Genomic DNA, 25,786 nt, shown 5'->3' with positions numbered 1-25,786 from the left:
TTGCGCCTATGACGAATCGTTCTGTCAACCACATGCTGAAGCTCAGGCTATGGTGATAGCGAGGAAAGCTTGGAAGGACCAGTGCAAAAATCGCTTTGCAACATCATGGCTCATCCCCCCTCCACCTACAACCTTCCTTGCATCGATAGCGGCTTCTTTGTCATTCGTCCTTCCTTGACAACACAAATCCACCTGTTGTGTGACTGCGCTTGCGGCTTTTCTTGCGTCCCGATGTCCTTCATTTGACAACTCCTCCATGCCCCGAATGGCATGCATCTGGACCCATTCCTCTCGCGTATCCTTTCCTGTCGCTCTCGCGAATTTCGATCTTCGAAGAACGTGAAGTATAGTACCTGAACAGACCTAATTCTCAATCCTGCCGTCCCTGCAAGCGTCGATGGCTGTTGGATTTGCTCAGACCCATAGCCTTGGAGCGCCCCGAGCCTTATCTTCGACCACTATAACATCGAGAGGAGTGAGGAGGCTTTCACTGCGTAGTGTGCTAATACTCCTACAATGCCTGTCTCAGGTCCAAGCAATACATCACATGCAGCGCCGCGCGCCACGACGACTGGTTCCCAGACAATATCCGAATACTACGCCCTTGCACATCACAAACCTTTGTTCTGAGGACATCTATCCAGGAATCAATACGCAGTCTGGCAAAGGTCCAGCAGATACGGGCTTCAAGTTGAGTCCTGGCGAGACACGAGAGCTCGTGGTATCCGAGAATTGGCAGGGCCGCGTTTGGGGGAGAACAAATTGCTCGTTCAATGCTGACGGTACGAGACCCTCCAACGGCAGTCCAGGAAAAGCATGTGGCTCTGGTGACTGCAACGGCATGCTCGCCTGCAAAGTGGGAGGAGATGTACCCGTCACCCTCGCCGAGTTCACGCTGAACGCCGGTGACGACCAGTCATATTACGACATCAGCCTGGTGGACGGCTACAACATCCCAATGGCCATTGTACTCGAGCCGCATGGAAACTTTACATTAGACGAGCTTCCTCCCAATCTCACCAATCCAACCTGTAGTGGTACTGCGGAATTGCTTGCTCCCCAAGACTGGATGCCGTATGCGAATGGCCAGACCTTCCTCAACACAAACTCCTCGTATCCTCTACCTCTTGATTTTAATGTCAATTACCAACAGGTGCTAAACTGGTGCCCGTGGGAACTGCAGCTCAACATGCCGCAGCCTCCAAATGACGGCAAGTACATGTACCCGGATAATAGTGTGCAGCGTCAAGCTTTCAATCCGTGTTTTTCAGCGTGTGCAAAGTGGAACCTGCCACAAGACTGCTGCACTGGTACATACAATAGTCCGAGTGCATGTCAGCCATCCGAGTACTCCAAGAACGCCAAGGCAGTGTGTCCGGATGCCTACAGCTACGGTACGTGGAGTTTGCCGACGTGAATATCTTCATTGTTGACTTAATGTCCAGCGTTCGATGACCAAACCTCAACATTCATTGTCCCTTCTGGAGCAGGCTTTAATATCATCTTTTGTCCCGGTGGCCGCTCCTCGAACATTCTCGCCACCGAATTGCATAACGTTTCGTCTACCTCCAGTGGCCAGATCAGCGTTGGTGGATCTCAGAACGGTAAACTTCTGGAGAATGTCTTGATAGGAGACCATCATAAAGTGCCTGGAAATGAACACGTGGGAAGCGACCTGCCAGGCATCTTTAATCATGGCGCGGAGGGAGAATTCTCGATCAGCCTCAGGGAGCGGCAGAAGAGTGAGGATTACGATTGGAGTGAGGTGGGCGATTTCGAAGAGCCCATCACTGGGGTGAGAGTCGTAGATCTGGTCAGAAGGGGCTTGCACCTTATTGACTGGGAAGAAAAGAGAATGCGCAAGCTCGAAGCTAAACATCAACCTGGTCATGTTTTTTTATCGCACATCAGGAGCAGTGCTTCGGCAGTTGCTACGAATGGAGAGATTCAAAGCATAACGTGGTATTTGATGGCGGCTGGGTTAATGCTTACAGCCTTTGTGTTCATGATGCTATGACGACTCCAGTGACCGAATGAACAGGACTGCATGAATTTTGTGCGGCTTCTGGGTTGGTCAAGAATACGCGATACCCTGCGCACGCCATTTGAGGTGTGTTATTGTATACCTGACGAGTAATCCTTCATAGCACGATAGAAAATAATGTTAATGCCTTGATTTCTTCATTTTGACAATAAATGATAATGTTCATACTATCGGCGTGGTCAAGACAGACGTAAGGAACCATTTTATCTTGCGGCGTCACTTGTCGCTTATGATCAATACGAATTTCGTTTCATAGTTGGCTACTGCTGCGAAAGACTTGTCTTCACTGGCCCCAAGGTTGCCATGTCGGTTGTATTTGATACACTGGGGGCCGCTTGGGTGTCCTGTGCCTCCCTTCTACTCTCAATCTTCCGCTTTTCTTGAGTGACTCTCGCATTCATCTCCTCGACCTTGACATCCTGAACCTTGCGTTTTCTTGCCGGCTCGACTCTTCTATCCATGTCACCCAAGTTGGTTGGACTTTTGAAGTCTGATGCGGCTACCATGCGGCATAAACCAGCGACGTCGCAGCCGCCGTCCTTCGCGCTTTCTAGAAGGTCTTTAAGCTCTCTCATCGCGGCGTACTCGTTGATTTCACCGTCTTTGAACCTGCTGAGTAAGTTCTGGGCGCGATCTGCGACAGTTTCGAGCTTTGCGCGTGCATCTTCCATCATAGCTAAAGTTTCTTTTGACTGCGCACGGGGAACGGCATTGGAACGCGCGGGGTCGCTCGAGGGATTGACGGTTGGATCCTTGTGAAACTCCAAGGCCTTCGTCTCACGATCCAACCTTTCTTTGGCGAGCGCGTACTCGCGCTCCAAGCGCGCGATTTCGGCCTCGTTGGCTGCAATTTGGGTGGTGAGACGTGCTATCTTGGTGCTACGCAGCTCTGCAATAGACTTGACCTTCACGGATGGTTGCAGGTGCGCATCGTTAGGGCTAACAGATAATTGAGCTATGCGTGCTGCGATTTGAGCCGCGATTTCTTCTTGGCTCATTGGTGTTTTGGACTTTGCCTTGCGCTACGGATGCATTAATTGGCTACGTCGGCGAGGTGACGTTGAGGTTCTTACCTTTGGCTTAAGAAGATTAGCATTTTGGCATGCACATTGCGCGGCTGGTGACGTTGGTCTTCTTGCATTCTTCTGCGTTTGAATCAGAGCCGTCCATAAGCCTTACTGCCGTCGCTGTTCTCTCACCTTTCCTGACGAACGGGTAGGCTCGCTATCGGAAATAACGCCCTTTGATCGAGGTGCCATGGGACGTCAGATATCACTGGTGTCCTTGAGAGCAGTCCAATAATGAGGATAAGCCTCAAAGATCAGAAAATGGTTTTTGCAGATCCGCTAATGCTAAGTGTAACGGACTGCGGGAAGCTAAGACTGCGACGTGGTAGTTGTAGCAGCGATGATGAGACCACGGGATCTCGGAAAACCGTGCTAAGTTATTGCTTATGAAAGTCGAATCGTTATGGTTGTTTGCGCAGCGAACTTGTAGTCTCACGCATGGTACATGTTGTGGAATTTTGACAAGGAAATGACGGGTGTAGTCAAAACGAAGCAATGTCCGGAATCTCCGGCATGGGTCGCGCCCTTGAAATGTTGATTTGTCTCAACCGTCCGTTTCAGACCGTCTCTGAAAATCGTGCAACACCCTAGAAGCTTATATCAAGAGCTAAGTGACCGCGAAGCTCGTAGAACACTGGACACGAGTGACGACGGTTGATCGATGACTTCGGCACAAATCGTGGGCGAGATCGGCCAGTTCGATCGGAGCAACACCCTGGAAGCTACGAATAGCCTCTGCATGATGACAAGACAATCTGCTAATGCTTCCTGTACATCGGAAATTGATGAGAACAGAGAGCACAAGGGAGAAAACAAAACTAAAGGTGTTCAGATGTGATTTCATGAACAAAATTAACAACAATTATCATATGTGCACATCGACAGACCTCGCAGTCGTGACGATTCGTAAGCTTCATGCTCCGTAGCAAACCTGGTTCGACAAAGGCAAAGATGGTAAATTTCATTTCGAAGTCAAAAAGCGCCTCCCTTAATGGCGAACCAACCTCGCACCTCATCAACTCCTAGCAATGCAACCAAGAGCATTCGTCCGAAGTCATCAATGTCGTCTGGGTTGGCAGCGTTTAGCATCGACGCAAAATCCAAGTTATCAATGATCAAACGATCTTTCTCATTCCAAGACTTGGCGAAATCGAATGCTGATGACGCTCTCCAGAGGTGTGCGGATCCGAGCAAGTAAGTGTACAGGGCTCCTCGAGCGTGACAGTATCCGAGCTCGCCTCGCAATGCATTACAGAGAGTCGTCATGAAGAATATGACGAGAAGTGTACGGCGTGCGGATTCGTGAAGAATATATGAACGCCATGCAATGGCCGCTGAGGCGATGGGATACAGAGACAGAGATGCAGGAAGCATATCTAAGTTAAGACCGCCGTCTTTTATGAGTAAACTATGAAGTCTGTAGCCATACATTTCTAATTGAGAAAGCGCGCGGTGTGCCTGAGCGTGAGCGCGAAACTCTCCAGAGGTCAGCATGACTGTGAAGTGTTGGAAAAGTCTATATACCTACGTCGTTGGAGAATACTTGTAAACTGAGATATAGAATAAAAGCATGTGCGTGAGACAGAACGCCGCTAAGCGTGGCCGGTATTTCTGCTTGAAGTAGCTCCTCAAATCGGTTCTCTATATGTCTAGAAACAAATTCGGAATTGGTATTGTTTCGTGACATGGAGAGGGCACTGGCAGCGTATGCCTCTACTGAGATTTAGCTCGCATGCTTCAAGTGCTGAGAACGGGATGCGACCTACCTGACAGGCATCGAGGCATAGCATCGTCATATAGTCGTGGATGAGACCAGGGAGTCTGATTTTTCATGACCATAGTTTCTGGTGCTTTCTTAATCAGATCTATGGCATACAGCAAGCGGGAAGACGAGAAACTGTTTAGACAGGAGATGCTGAACGCAGTGGGACTCTGCCGCATGTGCGCCACTTCGAGTAATGGTTGCTCCGATATCAACATCATCCCGAGGGGGTCCAAATCTGAGCACCCGAGAGACGGCATTGTTAACCCCAAGCCTTCGGAAAGAAATGGGTCCAATGTCGAGGCTGCGAAGTCTAGCGGAGGAGAACAGTCGAATGACGGGGCAAGTTTCCGGTCCATAGACGTATTGGGCGTTGCCGTTACAAAGGAAGATTCACTTCCAATATGGCGTTCCGCATAAGGGTACTCGCACCGCAAGTCTTGCTTAGCACATCTTCTGCATTTCGGTGTCTCCAGGTCGCATTTCCGCTTCGCTTTGACGCAATGGCTGCACGACTTCTTCTTTCGAGGAAGCTGACGGGTGAACATGATGTGGAGGAATTGATGCACCGTTCGTCAAGACTCTCGCACCCGCCAATTCGTGCTCAAAAAAATTCTCTCTAAAATTGTTTCGACATGTTCCTGAGCCTGCAAACGTTGAAATAATCCAAATCAAAGTTGACGGAGATACTTAGGGAGCCTAGTTGTTTGACCCAGACACATGTAGGGGGTGACCAATCAGACCGCTGATTGCTAGTGCATTTGCGGACAAGCTAGCTGTCTTCAGTAATCAGTAGCACTGGGGCTATTGGAAATGCGGACTTCAGGCCACACCATGAACTGTGAACACAATGTAAGGTTGAGGAAAAAAAAGTACGCAGAATACGCTCGGAGAAAAGTCGAATTCCCAGGCTCGGTATATATAGCTATATATATGCGTGCAATGTTCTGCGCAAAAGTACTAGAAAGTGGTCAGTAACTATTCTGAAGCACGAATCTCAAGTCTTTCGGTTTAAAGATTCAGGAGAAGAGCTTTAAGTGATCATGTCTCAATCACCTGTGTTAGTACTTCGCGGAACCGGAACGCAAGGAAGAGCTGTTATCCAACACCTCCGGAAAAACAACATTCCAGCTCGGGCATACGTTTCAAATTCCAAAGATGAGCGAGCTCTCGCAGTGCGGGAGTTGGGCGCAGAATTGTTTGAAGGAACTCTTGACAATTTGAAGGCGTTGCAAGACGCCATGACTGGATGTGTTGGACTGTTCCTTAACCAAATGCCCTCTATCAGAGACGACACCGAAGTTCGACAAGCAAGGGCCATCATCGAATTAGCCCGAAATGTGGGAGTTAAGCATGTTGTGCATTCTACCTCGCTGGGTGTACCGAGAGCCGAAGAGCTTCGTCAATCTGGCTCGATTGTAGCTGCGGCCGTCGTTGGAAAAGCTCATGTCGAAGAGCTTGTGAAGGCTGCAGGATTCGAATATTGGACCATAATAAGAGGAGGGTACTTCATGTCGAACTTCGTGGGCCATCTCAGTCGCTCCATGTTCCCGGAACTGTGGAAAGAACACAAATTCGTTTGCTCCTTCAAGCCGGACACTCTGCTCCCTTTGGTTGATCCCTACGACATTGGCGCCTTCGTGACTGCTGCTTTCAGCCACCCGACAAAGTTTACTGGCAAAATAATTCCACTATCGAAAGAAAATATACGAGTAGATCAAGTAGTCAAGGATTTGGAGCATGCTTCGGGAGAGCGCATTGAAGGAGTGTATCGCACTGAAGCGGAAACGGCAGAGTTGGCGAAGACAAATCCCATGGTTTCGGGTGCTAAAGAGTTGGCAGAACTCTACAAACTAGCGGATTCCGAAGCCGCTCAGGGCTGGGGCATCGTTCTACATTCACTTCCGCAATTCTTAGAGAGGGAAAAGAGCCAATTCGACGGGAGTTTTGCTTGATGGTCTTCTACCTCCCATGGTATATTCAAATGCACCGACTATCACAGTGAAAAAAAGAAATGGAATATCGTGCTTTGGATTTGCTTCGATCGATAGATTTCTTCAGGGCGATGGTCGGATAATATCAGCTTGAAGTCGGTTCAAATTTTATTTTCTTCTAAGAATGTAGTGAACTTTGAATAAACCAAAATTCATGGTCACGGTGAAGATGTATTAGTTTACCAATCACGGATACCAAGCAAAGAACGCCGATGCCTACCTATTGGCGCATGAATCAGATTGGCAAGTCACAAGTCATAAATCCGAAAAGAGAGGCTCTTGGCTCTGCATTTGAGTTGTACTTTAAGTTTTGAGCCAGCGAGGGAGTATGAAACTAAAAGATACGCACCCTTTCCTAAAAGCACCCACCTAATATGCTTTTACGGGAATCTGTCCAGCTTATTCACAGTTCTCATTTACGGCTGCAGCTTTGGATTTGCCAACATTAGCATGAGTGAAAGTGTTGCGTATTCGATAGGAATAAGGAACGAAAATTTCATCTATCGTTCTAATGTACTCTGGTGATGCTTTCCACTATACATCTACTATATATCTGTATAGTTTGAAAGGAGTTTAAAGTTTCACGTTGTTACTCATTGTGGATGACCGATGTGGACACACTGCGGGTCAATTTAAAATATAGAATCGAAGATCTGATCTTTTTATTTTTAGTTGGCACACGTTCTAGAATTTACAAATATTCTTCATATTGGCATATCACGAGCCAAAGGCCAAAAGTTTTCGAGCAATGATTTGGCACACTTTTATTTCCTTTTTAGTCTTTCTGGAAGTTGTGAGAGGCGAAGAACAGTTCTTCGATCCTTTGCGATACGTTGATCCGCTTATTGGTTCTGCTAATGATGGTAATTAAAAAACAAATACGCCTCTTAGGAAGCTCTGACACAACCTAGGCCACGTCTTTGCCGGAGCAAGCTTGCCATATGGTATGGCCAAGCCAGTGGCAGATACCAACAACATTCCGTCTGTTGGACCCAATAACCAGGGCGGCTTCGTTTCAAATGATCAAAGTCTTGAAATTACAGGATTTTCAAGCATGCATGACTCTGTAAGTCCCAATACTCAAGCTAGAAGTGCATGTACTAATTGTGTTAAGGGAACTGGAGGCTCGCCTTCGTTGGGAAACTTTCCGATCTTTCCACAATTATCATGCCTGGACAAAACCATTGGCATATGCAACAACACTTTCACAAAGACAAGTAGAAAGGTTCAATATATATCAAGCAGTGTTAAGGCGGTGCCAGGGTATTTCAGCCTGATTCTTAGCACAGGGATTCGCGCCAAAATGACATCAACTCAACACACATCATTGTTCTCGTTCTCCTTTGAAGAAGATCAAAGAAACAGCCCTTTGATACTTTTGGACCTTACAGACCTTTCTGATTCAAGGCAGAACGATGGAGCGATCTTCGTAGATCAGCAGAGCGGGAGAATGGTTGGTGGTTCAACCTTTAAGCCCAGCTTTGGCATTGGAACGTACAAAGCATTCTTTTGCATAGACTTCTCTGGTGGATCTTTGATGGACAGTGGCACATTCGTTGAAAACGTTCCAAACACCGCCATTCGTAATTTGACAGTTCCACCTCGGGAGATAACGAATGGATTTCCAATCCCAGAAGGGGCTTGGGTACGATTCATTCCTCAACAGAACAGTACAATTTTTGTCAGGGCTGGTCTCAGCTTTATCAGTGAAACAAGAGCCTGTGAGAATGCCGAAACCGAGATCCCGGATTTTGACTTCGAGAAAACGATGACAATCGCTCAAAATAAGTGGCGAAGCCAACTTGCTCCCATCGAAGTCTCTACCAGAGGACTGAAAAATAGCACGTTAGTCACCAACTTTTATTCTGGTATATACCGAACTATGGTAAATCCACAGGATTATACGGGAGAGAACCCTTTGTGGAAAAGCAAGGAGCCTTATTTTGATTCCTTCTATTGGTGAGGCCCCACTAATGCAGAACTTTTGTCATAGCTCAGGACTAATAGTTCGTAGTCTCTGGGACTCATTTCGATCCCAGTTGCCTTTTTTGACCATTATTGACCCGAAACAAGTGGCTCGCATTATTCGGTCGCTTATCGACACATACAAACATGAAGGCTGGTTACCAGACTGCAGGATGTCACTTTGCAAGGGCTTTACACAAGGGGGTTCTAATGCCGACATTGTTCTTGCCGACGCATTCGTTAAGGGGATACGCGATGATATCAATTGGCAGCTTGGATACAAGGCTGTTGTAAAAGATGCGGAAGTAGAGCCTTATGACTGGTGCTGCGAAGGTCGTGGCAACCTCGAAAGCTGGAAGAAGCTGGGATATGTCCCGATTGGAGACTTCGACGTTAAGGGATACGGCACTTTGACCAGGTCCATTTCAAGGACTCTTGAATACAGCTATAATGATTTTTGCGTTGCTCAAATAGCAACAGGCATGGACTCGGAGTCTTCCGACATCCTGAAATACCTTCGGCGAAGCAAAAATTGGATGAACCTCTTCCGAGAGGATATCAGGTCATCAATCAATGGATTTGACACGGGTTTTGTTGGCTTCTTCCAGCCGAAGTACACAAACCTATCCTGGAGCTATCAAGACCCGATATATTGCAGCAACATCGATACAAACCCAAGCCGTATCTGTTCCTTGCAACCAGGAGCGTCCGAAACATATGAATCAAGCATCTGGGAATACAGCTTTTTCGTGCCACATGACCAAGCTTCACTTATCACGAAGCTTGGTGGACCTGACGAGTTCGTGCGACGATTGGATTATCTCCATGACCGACGCATCACTCTTATAAGCAATGAGCCATCCTTTTTGACTGTATTCCAGTACCATTATGCTGGAAGGCCGGCACTCTCAACGAAGCGTGTGCACTTCTATATCCCGTCCGCATTCAAACCGACACGTGCTGGTTTACCAGGCAATGATGACAGTGGAGCGATGGGTTCATTTTTGGCTTTCGCTATGATTGGGCTCTTTCCAAATCCTGGCCAGGATGTGTATCTCATCACCACGCCCTTTTTTGAGCGGGTATCTATACGCTCGCCAATCAATAATAAGACAGCAACAATATCTGTGGTGAATTTTGATCCAGATTACGAAGATATCTACATCCAGTCTGCAACACTAGATGGAGTGGCGTACAGCAAAAATTGGATCGATCACTCATTCTTCTTGGAGGGCAAAGAGTTGATACTTACGGTGGGCAAAAACGAGAGTTCGTGGGGCACAAAACTTGAAGATCTCCCGCCTAGCTTGAGTGCTTATGAAAGCGCCAATCGGTGAATTAAGTTAAGAAAACGCTAACATCACGGTATTACTTCCTAGCACGCTGCCAGTTGGGACTTCAGTTTAGCCGAAGGAGTTGCCTGCTTACGCAAGGCTATATATTATGATCCTCTCACTGATACTAGCATCCAAATTCAATGATAGCATGGACATTTGAGAGTTATGAGATGTAAGTGGACTGGGTAGATATGAGACATGAAGAGAGGTTTAGAACTAAATCGTGGTGAAGAAAGAGGACACAAATGGAAATGTAAAGTTGATAATGGAAATTGATAACCATCTATTTGTTCTAGAAGCGAATAAAAAAGAGACTTATTAGACCTTATTGGAGCTAGCGACAAGTATGAGATTTTTCCCACTTTCAACTGACAGAAATTACCCAGATAATTCCAACGCAATCAACCGTGTTGGACCGTGCACTGCTGTTCGATATTAAGTTAGGAGACCGCGAGTCACGTTTGTAATACGTATGAGCACTCTACCAGTCATGTATCTCTTCATACGCCAGAGTCCGAGTTTAATGTAGGTAATACTGGTTACATTTGGAGGTCGCAGCACTCGTTCTAGCTTAAAACTTCCCTTTTAAGCGTAGCTCTTGCTCCTGCTCCAGCCGAGGCTTAACCCCACAGCTTTTAACCTCAATATAAGTTCGCATTCTACAATGGTGTCTGTTGCACTTGACGAGGTATCTCAAAATGCCCGATACCTGGAAAGCGATCTCTGAACGGAAGAAAGCTGAGCAGGCTTCCCGTATCCCCAAAGAGTGGAGGATTGACCCGGCTCACCTCCCAAAAAATAACACCAAGAACGTTATTGACGTGCCTAGACAATGCGGGCTTCTAAGCAGAGAGGAATTACATGTCACAGAGGACTATGATGCTACAGAATTACTCGAAAAGCTCCGCACTGGTGGTCTAAAAAGCTTCGATGTGACAAAGGCATTTTGCAAACGTGCTGCTATAGCACATCAGGTTACCAACTGTTTAACGGAGATTTTTTTCGACGTTGCCCTCGACCGCGCAAAATATCTCGACAATTACTTTTCAGAGCACGGAAAGCCATTCGGCCCCCTTCACGGTCTTCCTATCTCTCTCAAAGACAGCTTCAAGATCAAAGGCCAAGACGCTAGCATTGGCTTCGCCGCGTTCGCCTTCAAGCCTTCTACCACAAACGCACCCTTGGTAGATCTGCTCCTCGACGCAGGTGCAGTCCTCTATTGTAAGACGAATATTCCTCAGAGTCTTATGCAGCTTGATAGTCACAACAATGTCTTTGGGAGGGTACTGAATCCACTCAACCTCAAAGTCACTGCCGGGGGAAGCACCGGTGGTGAGGGGGCGTTGATCGCGATGCGCGGCAGTGTTCTAGGTGTGGGAACAGACATAGGTGGCAGCATCCGTGTTCCCGCCATGTGCAATGGATTGTACGGCGTCAAACCCAGTTGGCAACGAGTGCCTTACAGTGGACAACAAGCTGCAGGTTTAGACGGTGTTTCATACCTCTCTGTGCACGCCAGTGCTGGGCCTATTGCTACAAGCATGCGGGATTGTGAAATGTTTCTGAAAACTGTGGCAGCTGGGCAACCATGGAAGCTGGACGCCGACGTAGCCTATGGCCTTTGGGAAGAGCAGGGTCCTATCAAAACCAAAAAAGACTTGGTCGTAGGTATTGTGCGAAGAGATGGACTGATTGATCCTCTCCCCCCAATCAACAATGTTGTTTCTGAGACTGCCGATATGCTTCGTGCTCAAGGCATCCAGACCGTGGAACTAGACATCTCACATCTTTTCAAGCAATGTCAGTCCCTTGCGAACGTGCTATTTAGCATCGATGGAAACAACTACGTCTTCGATGTACTTGAGCAGATGGGAGAACCGTTGAGTCCATGGCTTTCAACGCGTCTCAAGAGAAAATCACCAATTACTCTAGATAAACTGAGAGAAGCGCATGTGAAGCGCGCCCAATTGCGAGAGAAATTCCTCAAGATCTGGCAAGATCCAAGCACAGGACGAGAGATCGATGCGATCATCTGTCCTGTGGCACCGCACCCGGTCCCACCTATCGACCGATGGAATGGCGTTAGCTATACCAGCTCCTTTGTCCTTTTAGACTATCCTGCGGGTGTTAGTGTATCTACTGGCTATTTCTCATTCACTTGTGCTGACGCCGTTATAGACAATACCTGTAAGACCGCTAGTATCAAGCGATCTCAGAGCAAATGTTCCCTCGATTCCGCCGCTAGGACCATGGGACAAAGTGAACCGTGAACTGTGGACTAAGGTTGATAAAGAGGAATATTTAGGGACACCATTGTGTGTTCAAGTAGTTGCACCAACATTGCAAGAGAGGCGGTTGGTTAGTGCTATGCAGATCATTGATGAGGCACTCAAGGCTCAAATGACTTTGGAACGGTCGAAACTGTAGCCGGTCATTGGTCACCGGATCACGTATCAATAGTTCATCGCATTTAAAATATAATTGCGTTCTAACTGTCATTTTCGATCCTCGAATTCCGGTAATAGTCGGACTTCAATCAAAAATCTTGGCATCAAACTGAACAGGGAATCTATCGCGCCCTTCAGCATCTTTCCTAACGAAAATACTCACGCTCAAGCCACCACAGGGAAAGACTCCCCATCCTTCATCGTCGATCTGAACCTCGCGATCGGACCATCCAAGCACATCCGTCCAAATCTGACCTCTGTGGAGATCCCCCACATTCATCCTCCTCTCCCCGATGTCTGCATTTGACATGACTACTGCGCAGCCAGCAGGATGGTCCCATGTCCCACGTCGTACCCAGCCAATGCAGTTGGGCTCTTCAAAGTAGTCGTTCTGTTCGCCATAGGCATACAGCGAACGTGCAAGTAAGATGTCGGGAAGTTTAGCTATCGGTTCTTCCTTCGGTGCATCTTTTCCTCGTCCGAGAAGCCCGTAAAGATCGCCCCAGAATACAGACGGATATCCTTGACTTCGAAGTAAGATCAGGGAGTAGGCCAGAGGCTTGAAGAAAGTTTCTATAGGTGTTGCGACAGTTTGTCCCGGTTGCGTGTCATGGTTCATGACAACAGTCACGGCATTATACGGCTCTGCCGCTACCAGGCTGTTATCGAACACCTTTCTCAGATCTCCACCCTCACTCGTGCTTATGTTGCTGAAGTTGTAGAGAAGAGGAGCATCGAAAAGAGAAAACTTGTGCTGCATGACCTCAAGCCAATCGAGCAGTTCTTGTGTATTTCCTGTCCAATACTCACCAACGAAGAAGATGTCAGATCCGCACTCCTTCCGGATATTCTCGACAAAGTCGGCGGTAAAACGTTCGCTAAAGTGCTGCACGGCATCAAGTCGGAAACCTTTAAGGCCGACTTCTTTCGTAATCCACACACCCCAGTTTTTGACATCAGCGATGACTTCATCATGGTGGTAATCGATATCGGCAAACACTGTAGAAACAGTCAGCACTTTGGACCGAACAAGTACGCTGACTTCGTACTCATGTAATCAGCATTTCCATTCTCCTTGCCAACAGACTCGGACCACCTCTTGTTTTCACCAACTATCTTATAAACGGCTTTCTTCTCGGTCGCTGCGTTCCAGTCCGTCCCGCTGAAATGATACCAGTGCCATTTTAGCTCACTGTACTTCTTCCCTCGTCCAGGAAAATCAAAGCCTAGCCAAGCCTCAATTTCGTACGGCTCCCCGACTTCCTTCGTGCGATCGTTCTCATCAACTTCCACAGCCAGACACTTCTCCTTGTTGTCCGCTCCAGCCTTATGATTTAAGACAGCATCCCAGTACAATCCCACGCCAATCTCCCTTGCTTTCTGACTCAGAGCGAGGAGATCATCTTTTGAACCCCATTTAGTTGCCGTACTACCCTTCTGCTCAAATTCGCCGACATCATAAAGATCATAAATATCGTAACCGTTACCCTCTGGACTTGAAGCTTTACATCCGGGTGGAAGCCAGATATTATCAATGCCTATGGATTTAAGACTCTCAATAGAGGAGAGAAGCCGTTTGTAATGCTTTTGGTCTGCAGGAACATTCCATTCAAAGCCTTGCAGTAGCACTGAATTAGGAGGTGACGGCTTACGGTCTGGAAAGCTTTAGCTGGTGCTCACAGGTTGGTATGTGTAGGATTGCGAACCTTGGTCACTCATCTCTTTCGGTTTCGCAGTTTGTTTTTACGTGATTGAACGAAGCATAGGCACCAAGCCGGAACAGAATTACAAAGGCAAAGGAAGTCCGTATTGCCAAATCTATTAAAGAAAAATCGCTATTATGGTTGACCGGACGTGCCAGCTCTTACATATACCCGAGTGCGTCTTTGGGAAGACTATCTCAATCGAGTTGGTTACATTGGAAACCCGCAGGACGATCGATGTCATCGTGCAGATCCTTTCTTCCTTGGAAATTGACTGGGGCGAATCCATTGTGGCTGGACTTGGCGAAGCGCCGTTACGGAGTCGCTTGCTGACTCTATACAGTAGCAAATTCGCTTCCAGACCTTCGAGCTGCATCTCCATAAGCAAATCCGGCTTGTTTCGCCGGAAGTACACTAAAGTGAGTCATATATTGAAGATTCAGTGAATTCCGGTTCACAAATACTTTTCGCTACCTCCTTTACAATAGTTCTCTTCAAGGACTCAGCTGCTTTACGCGAAGCTTATTCGTCTTAATCACAAGGACAGCGGAGAGAATCCTTTTATCTGACTTCAGTATGAGCAACTCCGGGGTATTTCTTCTTTTTCTAGAAATTAGAAAAACCGAAGTAACCCTTGGAGAGAACAAAGCCATATGCGCTTTGACTTTCCACAAATCCGTCCACATGTACACATGCCTGATTTAGAATGTTTAGCAATCGATGATTTAAGAATATTTTGTGCGCAGAAAGGATCATTGATTCATTTTCCACCACAGCGCGCAAGTGTGTTTAAGATAATTCTGTGACCATTGTATCATTGGGTATATTTTATTATACGAAATCTTATGTGTGGTGGCCCTATCTTTGTACTTATCGTCTTTGGTGCTGACGATATAGCTCTTCACGTCCTCTAAAGAAATTGATGATAGCATCTTCACTGTGGCGATGTTTTCAGCATCGCATCTAGACCACGAAACACTCGACAATCTCGTACCCCTTCAGAATCTGTACCACCTGTACTCCTCTTCCTCTTCTTAAGAACTGTTGCATTGATCTTTTCCATGTCTATATTATTATTTGTTTTGCTGCTACAGTACGCGGATGTCACCCTATCTCTTGAGCACTACTTCCTTTTTGACGCCAAAATCGAAAATCTATTCATAAGTATATGTTGGCAAAAAGGCTGAAGCCAGCTCTTGTCTTTCTCCCAGTGCAATTTTCATGAGACAATCTTAGAGTATATAGTAGTTTCTGCAGAGAGATCTCATTTTATTCGCCTATTTTCCTTTAAATCTTCATATCCGTGAAAATGTCAAGCCATGAGACATTGTGAATCTTAGGCCACAGCCGTGGACAGTGGTGCGGAAAGTTCGCTCAACTTGATAACACAAAAGGTACAGGTGCTTTTTAAGGGTTAGTCGATCATATCATGGTTTAATTCCGCTCTTGCGCTCCATGACGCAGAGAATTTCATGCTACAGTGATGGAAAGAGCTCTTAGTTTTGCCTTGGTGGCTCGGTAGATATCCCTCTCTCTGAATGTCTATTAAGAACCAACATTTTAGCAGTAGTTTGGTCTGTCTGATTTTTTGTTGTCCAATCGCTTGTTCACTGAGCCAAGCACAGCTTTCAATATACCAGTACCATTCAGTTCCTTATCATCTTCATTCTTCCAAGCTTGTGTATCTACCATATCACGACCGCCGCACTTGTCAGATAGCCCGTCATCAAGCTCTTCAAGGTACTCCTTCGCTCCCGGTTCTCGTCCGACTTGAAAGAACTGGATACCGACTTGCCAAGGACTAGCATCAAGCTTGTTCAACTTGCGAGCAGCGTAGATGATCACAGACTCTGGGTCATCAGAAGGCTCTCCATCCGTGATTACAATGATGTTGATCGGTTTTGTAGTTTCGGGGTTCTTTTCGAAGCGTGCGAGGTAAGGTTTTAGGATTTGATTGAGTTTGGTACCCAATGGAGTTTGGCCCCTTGGCCGTACCATCGAAAAAATCTCGCGAACAGCGGAAGAATCTTTCACATTGCGGTAATATACGCTGTCTGGTGCGTTCAAGAAGTACAGGTCGATGCCATCTGCATCGTGAGCTGTGCAGATTGGTGTAATAGCTTCGAGGGCATGCTGTGTCTCAGTCCACGATCTTCCAGCCATCGAACCGCTGTCGTCAATCACAAAAATGGTATCAAATGTGGATAAAAACGCGTATGGATCGCTATCACTGTCATTGGCGCTCCCGGTCGCCTGCGCATGTGAATAAGCCACTGTTGGAGTGTATGCTGGCGGTGGTTCGTCTGGCGTTCTGCTCGCACTTCTGTGAACTTTGGACAAGTCAGTCGGGATCTTGTTGTCACGAAATACGACTCACTCGGTCTTCGCGTAGGTTGCGAAGTCTGTGCGAACAGGTTTGACGCTTGCGTCGCTATTGGCGTAGAAAATAGCTCTTGCGACGCCCCAGAACTATGTTTGTCCCATTTTTTATGCGATATCTTGCTTTTCAAGGTGCCAAAAATACCTTGACCATTTCTTTCCATCGTTGTAGTTTTCACTTTGGAGAATTCACGCTTTAAGATGTCGACAAGATCTCAGAACGTGTACTCAAGATCTTGTATAGGTAGAGTGCTTACAGAGCAGAGAAAGTGTAGCTTGAATATGCCTGAGAATCAACACGTTTTAAAAGTCTCTCCGAGGAATGAGACCAGAAGAAGAGGGAATTTCTATGGCGGTTATTAAAAGTCAAATGTCAAGCCATGTCGCTAAACGCTCAATTCAGCCCAGACGACCAAACCTGCAAGAAGTCTGCCTCGACAGAGAACATGATCAGCCAGAGTACTGCACAAACGAAATGAATCAGTGCACAGAGGCCGTTTGTCGCACCTTGCGTTACATCTGGGGCAAATACGACGGGCAGTGTAAAAGTATCTATGTGGCTGCGTTGGCTGGTGTGCACCGCCCAAAGCTGTCATGCTTGTCCTGCAATAGCCAATCATGGCTCCGCGTTCTGTCAGACATTGTAAATCAGCCTCGCTACACTTAAACTATCATTTGACAGCCCCATTTCAGATATCTATGAGGCTCTCCCTGGTGGCAGAAAACAAATTCTGTCATTCCAATGATCATATCAAAAGCCCCTTTAAGCCGTCAATAGCGCACTGCGATCCCTACCTGTGTAGAGTGGATACCAACCATGAAATGTACATTCAAACTCGTCTACATTGCCCGGGAAGTGATGATAAATTCCAGGATGTATAGAGTTCACATTATCTAAAATGTAATTTTTCTCAGTGCCTATGCAGCGGAACTCATCCAAATTAAACCACAGTGCAGTTCGGCTACTCTCCTGGCATTGTCATTCTCGAACAAAGGAGGGTTGCAGGCTACTCCCCAGGGATGCATGTCTCTGGGGCTCGCAAGATCAGTGAACATGCAGATTAGAAAGGCTTTCTTAGTCGAGCCGGTGAGCATCAAATGCACCTTACTTCTAAGACGCCAAGGCTGGATTCCACAAGTAGGCTGGTTGTTAATCTGTGCCTTCCGTATTTCCGGTCGACACCAGATGGGATCTGCTAGTAAAAGTTTGCAATAGAGCTGTTTTTTAAAGGTAAGCCTCCAAGATTCAGTATGGAAAATGCCTTTGAATGTATGGATTGAGGGCTGCTGATGTATGGTTCGTTTTTTTTTTTTTTCTTTAGGAATCTATGAGTAGATTTGAGCAGTCATGATCTTATCATGCAGACACCAGATCTTTGTCACTTCTATCTGAAACATAAATTTGTTCAATCGTACTTCAAAAATGGCGTCGTCTTTCCAAACCTAATCCCTTCAGAGCGGTCTTCATTGAATGTCCATAGTCTTTCGACTGCTAAAAACATGTTACGGATTGCAATGTGTTGCTGCAAGCAGGCTTCTGACCCTGGATGTTTTATCGTTAGATGAGAGGGAGGTCGTGGCACAGGAGCTTGCCAGCCTACGGGTCTCATAGCATCAGTCCAGGCATATTTTATACGATGTGTCTTCCAACATTCACCGCAGATACCTACGCCGTGCAGAGAGCTCGCTCGCAGCAATATCTCCAGATGCTCTATAATTGGCACCAATCGGGTTCGCATTCCACAATGGTTATGATATTCATCCATCTTATATGTTGGACATGATTTATAGATGTCGAGGATACGCTCAATGTCCCCAGAGTACGGATCAATTTCTTCTTGACCAGTTAAGATAGGTGCTATCTTGATCAAATTATTCTTCTTCAAGAACTTGGTCATCTCGCCCAACTGAAAGCTATCACAAACCCAGGACGATGCATACCCTAGCCGGCATTGCTGGACACCAGACGAGTACGCTTGAACAAAGTGCAAGGCAAGCGATTGCAGCGTATCGAGCACATAATTACGGCGCATGATCAGTTCGTCTAAAGAAAGAGGGATTAGCAACATAAAACAGGAAAGATGGAAACTGATCCCAGGCTAAAACGATGTGTAGCCTTGATGAATCGAACCACGACGTATATGCGTAGTTCTTGAATAGCCTGGGCCAGTTGAAAGATCTAGAGTAATTTTATTGTTACCTTCCAGGCCCAGAGGCAAATCATGCCACAGAGGGAGGTCATCATCTGCTGACGCCTCTGGCTTCCAGCGCGCGGATCCCGTAATAATCAGATTTTGACTTGCAGACATGATCCAAGGAGAATGGTCAAATAGAGCACCCACGAGCAGTCTCTGCCTAAGACGTTCTTCGGACGCCTTTGCTGGCTTTGCCTTACCCCTCGCATCCAGTGTCTCGAGAAAACGCTTCCGACGAATGTACGCGGTGACATGAGGAAGAGCATCGAATCGATCGGCCACAACAGCGAGGTTTGCGAGGTTTCCGAGCGGGATGGCAGCTGCGCCTGGCGACGGTGGTCCGATGTCTTGCCCATGAAGCACTTTCAAAAAATCTCCAAAAAGTTGTTTGATGCTGCTCACTTTTGATATCCTCCCAATATTTGAGATTCTAATACGCGGTAGCTCTTCCATTGGAACATCAGAGAAGTTTTTATGACATTTTCTTAATACTTCTAGCTTCACGGAAACCGTGGAGCCCTCTTCAAACTTGTTTGGATCCAGCAAGCGATGGAAATAAGCTGAAGCCTGCGATGTGCGGTTTATGTCGACGCGGTAGGTAAATGCTTGGTTGAGCTTTTCATCTCTTACTTCGAGGAGCAAGTCGCCGGCTTCGGTGATCACGATGATATTCGCGGTATCATCGCCGTCAGTGCTGGAACTATGGATGCTCGACATGATTTATATATGCATTTCGTGTAAAGGCAATCGGGTTCAAGTCTTTGCCATCAAATTCAAGGATAGGGCCAAAACATCTCAAAGCAACGCAGCCTAAACTACCATGAGAAATGTATGTACCGAACGCGAAGCACCAAAGGGGAAACCGGTAGGAAAAGACGGAAACGATGATCCTCTAAGTTAAGTGACGAAAGAGCCTTCAGGCTGCGAGGCTGCAATTAGGCAACTAAAATGGCACGCTTCGGCAACTATGTGGCAATGATACATGGCCTTGCATTTGATTCAATGGTTCTGTAATCGAGTGCTACCGAAAGTACTATACGTCTCAAAGAGTTTCCAGAGAACCCAATTATATACCTCGCGGTCTACAGTTACGCATATGTAATAAAGAAGAAGAAGAAGAAGAAGAAGAAGAAGAAGAAGAAGAAGAAGAAGAAGAAGAAGAAGAAGAAGAAGAAGAAGAAGATGATGATGATGATGATGATGATGATGATGATGATGATGATGATGATGATGATGATGATGATGATGATGATGATGATGATGATGAAGATGAAGAAGAAGAAGATGAAGATGATGATGATGATGATGATGATGATGATGATGTAATTGCCAGCAAGTTCGCTGAGGTATCTTTACTAGCTCATGAATCTTGAATATCGTGAGCGTTATACATATCGAGTCAAGCACAGATTGCGTACCACGTACGTACTTTGCTTTCGAATCCTTGGTAAGTTTAAAAGTACATAGAATCGTTGGCGAAGGTTCAATTGGAACAGCCACTAAGCAGTACCTTTCTTGATAGCATCAATCGGGCCGTGTCATACTCACAACCACCGCTTCAAAATTGGCCATCCTCTAAATTCTACTAAGCTTGAATATTTTGGACCTTCACGTATGGTTCCTCGGTTTTTCCGCATGGCGTGGAAGACGAACTTAAGCTGCTATGCACACCTTCGTCATCAAATGCTGGCTTTGGCTTCATGAAGGGCCAGTGTCCTCGCTTCTCGTTATAACCCATTGCAAGGAACCCAACAATGACGGCGATCCAATACATATTGTATGAGATCACTGATCCGTATGTGGCTGAGTTGGTCCAGCCGAAGAGAGAGTTGAAAACTCCCCATCCACCGCCGCCGTTGATCTCTGGATTGCAGCACTGGAGAGATCAGTATCTGGTTTTGAATGACTATCGTATCGTGTGACTCACGTTGACGTGCCAAACACTTTTACGGATGTCATAACTTCCCGGACCGCTACCGACTTCTGCGGCATCACCACCAATGATCTTGTTCCACTGTATCGCTGTCAGTGGGCTTAGGCGCGGTCAAATGTGTGTCAGCTTACCGCATGCATCTCAAAGTTCCATATGGATTTTGAGAAAAGTCCTGCGGCAACAAGATACAGGAAGCAAGTCGAGATAATCAATAGCATCTGGAGTTTGAACATGTCTCCGCCCTTATAGATGAGGTAGCCGATGATGCCGCCAGCAAGCAGACCTGTAATGACTGCAATCGGGAAAGATGTAGCTGGAAGACCTAGACCAACACCTCCAATGAAGACCACAGCCTCGAGGCCCTCACGAAGGACGGTGATGAAAGGTAGGATAAACATAGCATACTTTTCTGCCCAGTGCCTGAAACGGTGGCCGAACTTGACTCCCTTTCGTTCTTTGGCAGCGATTGCTTTAGCAATCTTGATTCGCCATTTATCTTGTAGCTTTGAGACCCGAAGCAAAGCCGCCCCCATGAGTGTTATGATGATGGAGGCGAGCAAAGAAAAGATACCTTCCCAGAGGTCCTCAGAATTTGACCATACGTTCTTTTGTAGTCCGTAGAAAGCGCCGATCATGCCCGCACCGATGATGAGCACGATTAACAGGCCAGCAGCAACGCCCAGCCATATCTGTTTATCTGATTAGATCATGCCACAAATCAAAACGCATCACAGGGTCTCCACACCTGCTTTAGAAGCGCTCTGTGTAACGCTTTGTCGCTACCAACAAGCTGTTTCGTGAAAGCAAGGAGGACAGAGACAATAATGGACGTCTCAAGACATTCTCGAAAGCAAATAAAAAAGACTATGTTCCTTGGTTAGTTCCTTCATGGCGGTATCTCGTGATTTCTGATGGTACCTCTGCGAGGTCACTGTTAGCCTTCCTAGTAAAAGAAATTACACACGGCATGTAAATAGATTGCGGCGTTTAAATGCACAGGCTGTCTTTGAAGGGCATTTAGATGCTCCCTCAAGTGTATAACCAGCGCTTTGCAGAGCCAGCAACCAATTTACGACGAAACCAAAACCACCACGAGGGGAACTAACGGCGCAGCAAAGACTTGAACCATAATCACAGCTGATTCAGGGTATTAATCATGGGATGATAATTCAATCAAAATCGAGGAACACAATGGATTTCACCAGCAGGAAGATCTGGTCTGGAAGCTGCCTCTACGATCTCATCTGATAAGACGGAGGAGATAACTTAAAGCTAAAGTACGAAAAGAAACTTTGCCGACTTATGCGACAGGCGGTCCGACACTAGTCACCAACACATTCCGAGCTCGGATTTAGAAGCTTTGACTTCCTCGAGCAGGCCTAGTAGATGGTGCGATACGGAACATGCCAGGCCGTTGATGCAAGTGGCTAACCTATGGAACGCGAAATTTTCATTTTCACTTACACATGCCTCTCGGACGGGATCTACCTCCGCTCGAAGTGCTTCACTCTTCCTTCGCCGCCGGTCTCTGAAGTTCAGCAGTCTCCGAATCACCCCTTGACTCCTTCTCTCTCTGCCCAAGCGTTCTTCCTCTCAGCAAAGCCGTTCGCACGCCAGGACGGAGAGCTCGGCGCGGAGGTGTGATGTCCGGATGATCGAGAACTAGAACTAGGAGTTCCAGGTGCTCCAGGTGCTCCACACGAAGCGGGCTCCACTAGCACAAGCCTTTCGCGAGATCGCTGGGCAAAACTTGTGTGCACACCCTCAACCAAGCAGCAAGTCTCTTTTCCCGCTCCCAAAGTCCCCCTTGGCTGATGATCAGCCGAGTGTGAGTAAAATTTTGATCTTATCGTATCTGATCCGACAAATCAGATAGCGATAATCTTGTCAGGTCAGTCCACCCGTCTGAACGACGTGGGCATAGTCTGCAGGAAGGCTGGACATCCCAGTCCAAATTCTTCCTGACCTGCTTGCAGCCCAGCCCAACAGACTAAGATCAAGCTCTGGATTGGCTCGACTTAGTCTGCAAGTTGGCACCCACAGCTCATCATACCAATCTCGGTTCAAATTTAATCCCTCTTCGGCACGTCAAGCCATCCTTGCTGTCATGGTCTTCGCTTCTCGTGCAGCCCCGGGCATATACGGATTCCGAGCAAATGCCGGCCAATGCTCGGCTTTGGACATGAGTAGCTCGCCTTGCAGTGTGCATACCACTAATCTGATCGTTCAAAGGTAACCTGTGACCTTGTTTCAATCCGCTAGACGCAAAGTTTTATCATATCCATCTTATCAATCTCGACTGCAATCTTGCCCTCGAACTAAGTGACAATACACTGAGGAAGGGCTGTTTTGTCGTCAAGATCTGAGTGAGGAATAGTATCTCTCTCAATTCTCATAACATTTACGTAGCCCATGAGATAGCCCTTTCCCTATTGCACGCCATGGCGAGATCACTGTCCAATTTTCTTTTGCCTCTAACGTTCCTGCTTGGTACCTTCTGCAATGCCGCGACAGTAACGTACGATTTCAACATCACCTGGACCAAAGCGAATCCTGATGGCGCTTTTGAGCGCGCAGTGATTGGCATCAACGAACAGTGGCCAATTCCCCAGATCAGGTCAGTCGTTCAAATCGGTTGTAGTTTAGTAATGCGTCGGCTGAAAGAAGTACAAGATGCAATGTCGGCGACAGAGTTATAGTGAACGCTCATAACGGACTTGGTAATGTAACCACGAGCTTGCACTTTCACGGGCTATTCCAGAATGGAACCACGAGTATGGATGGTCCCGCCGGTATCAATCAATGCCCGATCCCACCTGGCTCTACATTCACATACAACTTCACGGTAAGATTGAATCTTCCTGCATCCTAGTTGAGACTGGATTCTCGACGATCCTGTGCATGAACAAAGCTAAAAAAAAAACATGTAGATCGATCAGCCGGGAACCTACTGGTAAATCTATTCTCGCATATCTTTCTGGTCTAAGCTGAGCCCTTCTTTAGGTATCACTCGCATGTTGGTGGCCAATATCCGGACGGCCTCCGTGGACCGCTCATAGTTGAGGATCCAAACTCGCCATACAAGGATCAGTACGACGAGGAAGTAGTACTAACTTTCTCGGATTGGTATCATCAATTGCCGTCGGACCTTATCAAATCTTTTATAAGGTAATTTCGATTTTTCACGCACCTTTTCGAAAGGATGGTTTTGTGTTTGACCAATTGTCCCAGCTATAAGAATCCTACTGGCGCCGAGCCTGTGCCAGATGCGGCCTTGATGAACGACACGCAGAATGTGACGGTCAAAATTGAACCAGGAAAGACATACTTGTTTCGAATGGTGAATATGGCAGCCTTCGCTGCGCAGTATGTGTGGTTCGAAGGGCACACAATGCGGATTGTCGAGGTAGATGGTGTTTACACCGAACCTGCAGACGCAAACATGATTTACATCACCGCAGCTCAGCGATACAGTGTTCTCATTACCGCAAAAAACGACACAGACTCCAATTTTGCCATTCAAGGAAGCATGGACCAGGTGCGTTGTTTGTATCAACCTAGGAGGGGTTCAGAACTGACGACTGCAGGATCTCTTTGATAAGATTCCTGCAACTCTAAACCCGAATGTCACAGGCTGGCTTGTGTATGATGACAAGAAGGATCTCCCCGCAGCTGCTTTTGTGGACGCTTTCGAGCCTTTCGATGACTACACACTTGTACCAACTGACGGCATGAAGCTGCTACCGGATGCAGACCATACGATCGAGCTCGAGCTCACCATGGAGAACTTAGGCGACGGTGCAAACTACGCAGCGTTCAATGGCATCTCGTACACACTCCCCAAGGTTCCGACTCTATACACTGTAATGACAGCGGGTAATTTCGCGGACAATTCCACCGTATATGGGACAGACACAAACCCATTCGTGCTCGAAAAGGGTCAGATCGTTGACATAATAGTAAACAACAACGACCCAGGGAAGCATCCATTCCACCTCCACGGCCATAATTTCCAGCTCATTGCTCGTTCAGCTGAAGAGGGGGGCTTCTATGCCAATAATGTCACTTTCCCACAGGTACCAATGAGGAGAGATACCGTATTGGTTCGACCGAACGGCAACATTGTCCTTCGCTTCGTCTCAGACAACCCTGGCGTCTGGCTGTTCCATTGTCACATCGAATGGTGAGTCCGGGCATTCCACGAGTCTGCAAAACTTTGACACTAAATGCGTACAGGCACATGATCGCCGGTCTTGCGATGACCTTGATCGAAAACCCCTTGGATCTTCAAAAGTCCCTCCAGATTCCACAGAATCATTACGATGTCTGTGCTGCGAGCAACTACCCAGTTCAAGGAAATGCCGCAGGCAACACAAAGGACTTGCTCGATCTGACAGGCCAGACTCACAGCGTTGGGCCACTTCCTGCGGGCTTCACGGCACGCGGTATCGTTGCTCTCGTTTTCAGTTGCGTTGCTGCCTTCGTCGGTATGGCTGTGATCTCTTGGTATGGTATCCAACCTGTCGGAACTTCTACTCAGCGAGCAGTTGAGCATCAAGTTGCTGAGGCAGACTTGGCGGATGAAAGCATCGCTGTTGCTGCATCTTCGAAGACGGCGGGGTAATCGCCCTGCTCTTCGACCAACCTTCCTGTTTCCCAAAACGTGCGGGAACAAAGTGTGTGTGAACTTAAATGTACTCTCAGGTCAACACTGTAGCTACGTAGATTTTATGATTACCCAGGGCTTTCACTCTCCGCTACGCCTACCTGCCGAATACCGTGAAGTACCACGTTTGATCCTGTAAAGAGTAAGATTTCCATGCTAAGCTTTAGCCAAGCGCAATCTCCATGCTGCAAGTTCCACTCATTTGCTTAGGTCTCACGGTCCTGTGGGAATTTACAAGGGGGTTGCGCATCTCAAGCCAGCATTACTACCGTGGGGTTCGAGAGGAAAAGGAAG

The 25,786-nt window shown here is 47.0% G+C and overlaps 10 protein-coding genes across 11 annotated transcripts; 5 read left to right on the top strand and 5 right to left on the bottom strand.

Moving 5' to 3' along the window:
* Positions 1–42: 42 nt before the first annotated feature.
* Positions 43–2,188, top strand: PV09_04010 (uncharacterized protein). Its single transcript, XM_016357291.1, has 2 exons — positions 43–1,394; positions 1,446–2,188. The coding sequence occupies exons 1-2, from the start codon at positions 398–400 to the stop codon at positions 2,015–2,017; spliced, it is 1,569 nt and encodes a 522-aa protein (XP_016214695.1). The 5' UTR covers positions 43–397; the 3' UTR covers positions 2,018–2,188.
* A 20-nt stretch (positions 2,189–2,208) lies between these two features.
* On the bottom strand, positions 2,209–3,756 carry PV09_04009 (uncharacterized protein). Its single transcript, XM_016357290.1, has 3 exons — positions 3,244–3,756; positions 3,118–3,189; positions 2,209–3,066 (listed from the first exon to the last, which is right to left on the bottom strand). The coding sequence occupies exons 1-3, from the start codon at positions 3,301–3,303 to the stop codon at positions 2,305–2,307; spliced, it is 894 nt and encodes a 297-aa protein (XP_016214694.1). The 5' UTR covers positions 3,304–3,756; the 3' UTR covers positions 2,209–2,304.
* Positions 3,757–3,978: 222 nt separating this feature from the next.
* On the bottom strand, positions 3,979–5,561 carry PV09_04008 (uncharacterized protein). Its single transcript, XM_016357289.1, has 3 exons — positions 4,878–5,561; positions 4,640–4,824; positions 3,979–4,587 (listed from the first exon to the last, which is right to left on the bottom strand). Exons 1-3 carry the CDS (start codon positions 5,419–5,421, stop codon positions 4,084–4,086), a joined length of 1,233 nt encoding a protein of 410 aa, XP_016214693.1. The 5' UTR covers positions 5,422–5,561; the 3' UTR covers positions 3,979–4,083.
* A 355-nt stretch (positions 5,562–5,916) lies between these two features.
* Positions 5,917–6,828, top strand: PV09_04007 (uncharacterized protein; the record flags this gene model as incomplete). Its single annotated transcript, XM_016357288.1, has 1 exon — positions 5,917–6,828. The coding sequence occupies one exon, from the start codon at positions 5,917–5,919 to the stop codon at positions 6,826–6,828; it is 912 nt and encodes a 303-aa protein (XP_016214692.1).
* Positions 6,829–7,615: 787 nt separating this feature from the next.
* Positions 7,616–10,466, top strand: PV09_04006 (uncharacterized protein; the record flags this gene model as incomplete). The annotated part of the gene is made up of 4 exons (XM_016357287.1): positions 7,616–7,730; positions 7,779–7,933; positions 7,982–8,826; positions 8,882–10,466. The coding sequence occupies 4 exons, from the start codon at positions 7,616–7,618 to the stop codon at positions 10,167–10,169; spliced, it is 2,403 nt and encodes an 800-aa protein (XP_016214691.1). The 3' UTR covers positions 10,170–10,466.
* A 342-nt stretch (positions 10,467–10,808) lies between these two features.
* PV09_04005 (uncharacterized protein) lies at positions 10,809–12,667 on the top strand. The gene is made up of 2 exons (XM_016357286.1): positions 10,809–12,295; positions 12,348–12,667. Exons 1-2 carry the CDS (start codon positions 10,868–10,870, stop codon positions 12,594–12,596), a joined length of 1,677 nt encoding a protein of 558 aa, XP_016214690.1. The 5' UTR covers positions 10,809–10,867; the 3' UTR covers positions 12,597–12,667.
* On the bottom strand, positions 12,591–14,489 carry PV09_04004 (uncharacterized protein). Its single transcript, XM_016357285.1, has 3 exons — positions 14,323–14,489; positions 13,666–14,271; positions 12,591–13,615 (listed from the first exon to the last, which is right to left on the bottom strand). Exons 1-3 carry the CDS (start codon positions 14,333–14,335, stop codon positions 12,702–12,704), a joined length of 1,533 nt encoding a protein of 510 aa, XP_016214689.1. The 5' UTR covers positions 14,336–14,489; the 3' UTR covers positions 12,591–12,701.
* A 1,096-nt stretch (positions 14,490–15,585) lies between these two features.
* Positions 15,586–17,241, bottom strand: PV09_04003. 2 transcript variants are annotated; one of them, XM_016357284.1, is made up of 3 exons: positions 17,206–17,241; positions 16,697–17,127; positions 15,586–16,649 (listed from the first exon to the last, which is right to left on the bottom strand). In XM_016357284.1, exons 2-3 carry the CDS (start codon positions 16,860–16,862, stop codon positions 15,880–15,882), a joined length of 936 nt encoding a protein of 311 aa, XP_016214688.1. In that variant the 5' UTR covers positions 16,863–17,127; positions 17,206–17,241; the 3' UTR covers positions 15,586–15,879. The 2 variants fall into 2 exon arrangements, with proteins under 2 accessions (XP_016214688.1, XP_016214687.1); XM_016357283.1 differs by having other exon boundaries at positions 16,697–17,241.
* Positions 17,242–18,081: 840 nt separating this feature from the next.
* Positions 18,082–19,750, bottom strand: PV09_04002 (uncharacterized protein). The gene is made up of 2 exons (XM_016357282.1): positions 18,899–19,750; positions 18,082–18,742 (listed from the first exon to the last, which is right to left on the bottom strand). The coding sequence occupies exons 1-2, from the start codon at positions 19,608–19,610 to the stop codon at positions 18,105–18,107; spliced, it is 1,350 nt and encodes a 449-aa protein (XP_016214686.1). The 5' UTR covers positions 19,611–19,750; the 3' UTR covers positions 18,082–18,104.
* A 3,066-nt stretch (positions 19,751–22,816) lies between these two features.
* PV09_04001 (uncharacterized protein) lies at positions 22,817–25,786 on the top strand. Its single transcript, XM_016357281.1, has 7 exons — positions 22,817–23,443; positions 23,500–23,671; positions 23,757–23,779; positions 23,830–23,994; positions 24,058–24,364; positions 24,414–25,009; positions 25,063–25,786. The coding sequence occupies exons 1-7, from the start codon at positions 23,268–23,270 to the stop codon at positions 25,448–25,450; spliced, it is 1,827 nt and encodes a 608-aa protein (XP_016214685.1). The 5' UTR covers positions 22,817–23,267; the 3' UTR covers positions 25,451–25,786.

The sequence above is a fragment of the Verruconis gallopava genome, assembly GCF_000836295.1.
Source record: "Verruconis gallopava strain CBS 43764 unplaced genomic scaffold supercont1.11, whole genome shotgun sequence".
Taxonomy (NCBI): Eukaryota; Fungi; Ascomycota; class Dothideomycetes; order Venturiales; family Sympoventuriaceae; genus Verruconis; species Verruconis gallopava.
This window is presented reverse-complemented; position numbering and strand designations above follow the sequence as displayed.

Bases quoted from the DNA above. Each gene is read 5' to 3' on its own strand.
- PV09_04010 (XM_016357291.1), top strand. From the start codon at position 398: ATGGCTGTTGGATTTGCTCAGACCCATAGCCTTGGAGCGCCCCGAGCC. The intron at 1,395-1,445 runs GTACGTGGAGTT...CTTAATGTCCAG, and splicing joins TCCGGATGCCTACAGCTACG to CGTTCGATGACCAAACCTCA.
- PV09_04009 (XM_016357290.1), bottom strand. From the start codon at position 3,303: ATGGCACCTCGATCAAAGGGCGTTATTTCCGATAGCGAGCCTACCCGT. The intron at 3,190-3,243 runs GTGAGAGAACAG...ATTCAAACGCAG, and splicing joins CTACCCGTTCGTCAGGAAAG to AAGAATGCAAGAAGACCAAC. The intron at 3,067-3,117 runs GTAAGAACCTCA...ATGCATCCGTAG, and splicing joins CTAATCTTCTTAAGCCAAAG to CGCAAGGCAAAGTCCAAAAC.
- PV09_04008 (XM_016357289.1), bottom strand. From the start codon at position 5,421: ATGTTCACCCGTCAGCTTCCTCGAAAGAAGAAGTCGTGCAGCCATTGC. The intron at 4,825-4,877 runs GTAGGTCGCATC...AAATCTCAGTAG, and splicing joins TATGCCTCGATGCCTGTCAG to AGGCATACGCTGCCAGTGCC. The intron at 4,588-4,639 runs GTAGGTATATAG...ACCTCTGGAGAG, and splicing joins TACAAGTATTCTCCAACGAC to TTTCGCGCTCACGCTCAGGC.
- PV09_04005 (XM_016357286.1), top strand. From the start codon at position 10,868: ATGCCCGATACCTGGAAAGCGATCTCTGAACGGAAGAAAGCTGAGCAG. The intron at 12,296-12,347 runs GTTAGTGTATCT...ACGCCGTTATAG, and splicing joins TTTTAGACTATCCTGCGGGT to ACAATACCTGTAAGACCGCT.
- PV09_04004 (XM_016357285.1), bottom strand. The intron at 13,616-13,665 runs GTACGAAGTCAG...CTGTTTCTACAG, and splicing joins TGGAAATGCTGATTACATGA to TGTTTGCCGATATCGATTAC.
- PV09_04003 (XM_016357283.1), bottom strand. From the start codon at position 16,862: ATGGAAAGAAATGGTCAAGGTATTTTTGGCACCTTGAAAAGCAAGATA. The intron at 16,650-16,696 runs GTGAGTCGTATT...ACTTGTCCAAAG, and splicing joins GCAACCTACGCGAAGACCGA to TTCACAGAAGTGCGAGCAGA.
- PV09_04002 (XM_016357282.1), bottom strand. From the start codon at position 19,610: ATGTCGAGCATCCATAGTTCCAGCACTGACGGCGATGATACCGCGAAT. The intron at 18,743-18,898 runs GTAACAATAAAA...CTCTTTCTTTAG, and splicing joins TTTGCCTCTGGGCCTGGAAG to ACGAACTGATCATGCGCCGT.
- PV09_04001 (XM_016357281.1), top strand. From the start codon at position 23,268: ATGGCGAGATCACTGTCCAATTTTCTTTTGCCTCTAACGTTCCTGCTT. The intron at 23,444-23,499 runs GTCAGTCGTTCA...AAGAAGTACAAG, and splicing joins TGGCCAATTCCCCAGATCAG to ATGCAATGTCGGCGACAGAG. The intron at 23,995-24,057 runs GTAATTTCGATT...CAATTGTCCCAG, and splicing joins CTTATCAAATCTTTTATAAG to CTATAAGAATCCTACTGGCG.